The sequence below is a fragment of the Cebus imitator genome, unplaced genomic scaffold (genome assembly GCF_001604975.1).
Source record: "Cebus imitator isolate Cc_AM_T3 unplaced genomic scaffold, Cebus_imitator-1.0 Scaffold111, whole genome shotgun sequence".
Classification (NCBI taxonomy): Eukaryota; Metazoa; Chordata; class Mammalia; order Primates; family Cebidae; genus Cebus; species Cebus imitator.
This window is the reverse complement of record NW_016107426.1, coordinates 2637914-2642017: the sequence shown is the minus strand read 5'-3', so window position 1 is coordinate 2642017 and position 4104 is coordinate 2637914. Positions and strand designations below refer to the sequence as shown.

Here is a 4104-nt window from a genome sequence, read left to right as displayed (position 1 = left end):
TAAAATCTGATTCTTTTTCTAGAGAAAAAATATGTGAATAGTTGGGACAAAAGCCAGAATTCAAATAACTGCAAATATCTAGGTGAACATGGATTCATTTTCTCCTCTGGACACCCAATTAGTTAGGAAGATCTCCTTCTGCAGGATAAAGTATTTTAGAGTTCATGAACTCCTGGGGGAAAGAAGAGAGACAAGCATTAAGTATCTGACCACCCATGTCTCAGCACGCTAGGAGTTATCCTTCTTGTAGCCCTCACAAGAGCCCTGAGAGGACTGGCTGGTTTATCTCCTTACAGATGAAGAAACTTAGGCTCAAGGATGCTGGCACATCTCAGGCCACAAAGCTGGGGGCAGAGAGAAGGTCTGAGTCCGGAGCAGACAGGCCTTCTGCTCCAACAGTGTTTCCCAGACCAGAATTACCTGGGAAAATACAAAATCCAGCAAGCCCCGTTCCCTCCACGCCGCTTATCAACAGGAAAGCTTGTGAAAGACAATGCTACTTCACGACCCAGTCAGGATATCTGAACCTGTTCCATTCCTACACTCGTGACTTCTCCACCCAGGGACACCCCCCGCCCCCGCGCCCCAACGCCCTCACAAACCCCAACATTTCTGCGATCAAAACCCTTCAACACTCCCAAAGGTCCCCAGAGATCCAGAGGTTGGAATCTTCTTCTGCCTCCTCATCTCTGAATCCTGCCATTTTTCTCCCTTCTGCAGAATTTCATTTCCTGGCTGGGACCTGGCTCTAACCATCAGGCTTCCAGCCGGGCCGCGGAACTTGCAGCCCGCACTAGCCTGTCTGGCTCCAGCCCGAGCCCCTCGGCTCCAGCCCGCTCTCATTCCAACCCTGCCTCTTCCGTCGGTCACGTTGTTTCCTCCGCTTGGAAGGACCTCTTTCCTCTCCGGGCCCTTCCCAGTGCTCGGGGAACTCCTACACAGCCTGCGCGCCTCCGCTTCCAGCCACCCTCGCTTCCCACCACCCCGGCTCTGGAACTGAACCAGCCGCGCAGCCCGGCGGCGAGCATCCTTCCCCCGGCCGCTGACCCCAGCGCTCCGGCCTCGCCGCAGCCCCGGCCCCTCGGCGTTCGCTTCCCCACCCGCCACCTGGCTTTCGCCGCGGCCGCCCGGGAAGCCCTCGGCACTTCCCAGAATAGCGAGCAGCTGCCAACGTCAGGCTGCCGCCTGCCGCGGGGTTCCGGGCGCGCGGGGTCTGGGCGGAGGGGACGTGACTCCGCGCTGGCCTTCCGCCTTCCCTCCCCGGGCGGGAAACTGAGGCCCGGCACCGGGAACCACTTCCCCGCGAGAACGGCCCCAGGCATCCAGACTCCCGCGCGCGATCCTTCGACCACACGCGCCGCTAGGTCGCCTCGGAGAGCCTGGCGGGGAGCGGGTCTCGGAGCGAGCGCACCGCCCGGGAACGCGCAGGGCGCCAGCCTCCGCCAAGTCGCCGCGAAACTTGTTGTCTCCCAGCCTGCCCTCGCCTCTCACCTCCGGGACACACCTTCCCGCTCGCCCCGGCAGCCTCGCACTCACATCCGGTCCACCTTGCGCACACCCCTCTCCGCGCTCACTCGCGGCCCCTCTCCCTCCCACGCCCGCGGCTCCCCGGCGCCCCCGAGCGCGCTCCCACCCGCGGCCGGGGCGCGCCTTCCCCGCCCCGCAGCTCGCCCGGCCTCGGCGCCGCGCCCGCCCGGGGTTCCGGCGCCGGGAGCCCCGGCCCGGGGCCGCGACCCGCTTCCGTCCGCCTGGCGTGGGGCCGGAGCCGGAGCTGCCACGCCGAGCGCGGGGGTCTCGAAGCGAGGGGCGCCGTGGCGCGGGGCGGGGAGGGACGGAGGGAGGGGGCGCTCGCTCGCTCCCTCTCGGCGGCGTACACGCCCGTACAAACTCTCACACAGACACACGCGGGGTGCGCTGCCGCCGCCCGCCGCTGCTCCTCCTCCCGCCACCGCCTCGAGAGGGAGAGAGAGGGAGGCAGAGAGAGCGCTTTGTCCGCGCGCCGCCGCCCGGCCCGGGACTCTGCCCCGAGGAGGCAGCCGCGCCGAGTCCCCGCCTCCGCCTCTGCCCCCTGGCGGGCCGGGCCGGCCGCGGTGGGGGGAGCCAGGCTGAGGGTGGGGGTGGGTGGCGGGCGGGCGGAGGGCGGGGAGGGGGAGGGGGGGCGGAGGAGGAGGAGGAGAGACGAGGGCAGCGGAGGAGGCGAGGAGCGCCGGTACCGGGCCGGGGGAGCCGCGGGCTCTCGAGGAAGACGCGGATGATGAACAAGCTTTACATCGGGAACCTGAGCCCCGCCGTCACCGCCGACGACCTCCGGCAGCTCTTTGGGGACAGGAAGCTGCCCTTGGCGGGACAGGTCCTGCTCAAGTCCGGCTACGCCTTCGTGGACTACCCGGACCAGAACTGGGCCATCCGCGCCATCGAGACCCTCTCGGGTGAGCACTCGGCGCGGCCCCCTCCCCCGCCTCGCTCCGCTCCGGCCGGGACGGCGCCGGGAGGGAGGCCGAGTCTGGCGGGCGGCGCCCGGCGGCGGCTCCTGCGCCCCGCACTCACTTCCACGCACCAGACCCTCAACTCTCGCCGCCGGCCCGCTCCCGGGACGGCCCACTCCCTTCCCCCCACGGCCCCAGACTCTGCCGTCGCCCTCGGGGCCGCAGCCTTGGGGCGCCCCCGGTGCCGTTCCGAGGGCTCCCGAGGCTCGCCGGCTCCTTGGGGCACCCCTCGTTCCTCTGGCGCCCCGGGCTGCTCTCTGAGTGCCCCCCGCCCTTCGAGCGTACCCATTCTCCCCTCTCCCCTGACCTTCCTGTCACCCCCTTTGTCAGGGTCTCCCCTTCCCCAAACCCTGCGTGTCCTCCTCCTCCTTCCCCGCCGGACCTTTTCCCTTCCCGTGCCTCGTGCCCGGGACCTCTCGCCTTCTGGCGTCTCCCGAGCCGCACTCGCCTTTCGAGCCCCCTCCCCACCTTGCCCCCCCAGCCCCCCACTTTCGGCACCCCCTCGGTGCCACCCTGATGATCCCGTTTGAGGTCTCGGGGCTCCCCCAGCCCCGGCCCTCGCACGGCGGCACCTCTCCCTCGGTCCTCCCGCGAACCTCAGTCCCCTCTCGCTTGCTCTCTCAAGCGCTCCTATTTTTCTCTGAATTTTTTGTCCGATTTTATTGAGAAGAACTCGGGGCTGGGGGCTTTCCGCCGCCCGTCCCCCCGCCTCCCGCTCGGCCAGAAGCACCTTTTTACGAGGTGCCCTGTCTCAACTCGGTGGGGGCCCGGGTTGAGAACCGGGAAAGAGGCGACCGGGGGGCCCGCGAGCGCGCTGGAGCCCAGACGGGAGACGGAGAGCGACACACACACACTCGCGCGCGCGCAGTCCCCAACTCGCCCCAGCACAAGCGCTGCTCCCAGCAGCGCGGGCCCCCGACCCCAGCCCGCGCCCCCCGAACCCCAGCCCGCGTCCCCCGAACCCCGGCCCGGTGGGAGCCCCTTCCCCACGGGCGTGAGGAGTGGGGGCGGGGCGGCGGCGGGGCCAAGGTGACACCCGGGAGCGGCCGGGGACTGGGCTCTCGCGGCGGCGGACCCAGGGGGCTTGGGCGTCTTTTCTGGGGGCCACCAGGAGGAGCGGGCAGGGCGGGGAGCCCGGAGGAGCCTTCGGGCCCCGGGGTAGCGGAATGGAGAGGTGGGGGCCGGGAGAGCAGCGGGGCCGCGCCAGCCTTGCAGCTTGAGTTTCAAATGAGCTCATCCTTTCAAATTGGCGCCGCTCTTTATTAAATTTGTTTTTCCGGTAATGCCACCCACGGCTATACCTGGGGTCCGACACGAGCTCGCACCCTTCCCGCTTGTCCCGAGACACTGGGCGCCCACCTTTCCTAACACTGAGAACCAAGTTCGCCCAGCTCCAGCGGGGTAGGAGACCCCTTGGGGGCGCCCGAAGGCGGAGCCCAAGCGTGGAGTTCCGTGCGTGCCCCTCCTAGACCCCCGCGGGCTGGATCTAAGCGAGGTTCTGAGTGCTTCAATTTCTGTTTTAAAGGTAAAGTGGAATTGCATGGGAAAATCATGGAAGTTGATTACTCAGTCTCTAAAAAGCTAAGGTAAATATACTTTTCTTTTTTTTTTTTTTTTT

The 4104-nt window shown here is 67.0% G+C and overlaps 1 protein-coding gene across 6 annotated transcripts in view; it reads left to right on the top strand.

Moving 5' to 3' along the window:
* The first annotated feature begins 2157 nt into the window (after window positions 1–2157).
* Window positions 2158–4104, top strand: part of IGF2BP2 (insulin like growth factor 2 mRNA binding protein 2) — a 176943-nt gene continuing 174996 nt past the window's right edge. For 5 of the 6 annotated variants that reach the window (XM_017538407.2, XM_017538408.2, XM_037741958.1 and 2 more), the window contains exons 1-2: window positions 2159–2429; window positions 4012–4072. In XM_017538407.2, the coding sequence (XP_017393896.1) occupies window positions 2252–2429; window positions 4012–4072 (239 nt within the window). In that variant the 5' untranslated portion in view covers window positions 2159–2251. Of the gene's footprint in view, window positions 2430–4011; window positions 4073–4104 lie in introns of all 6 variants that reach the window. The other variant, XM_037741960.1, reaches the window with a different exon arrangement.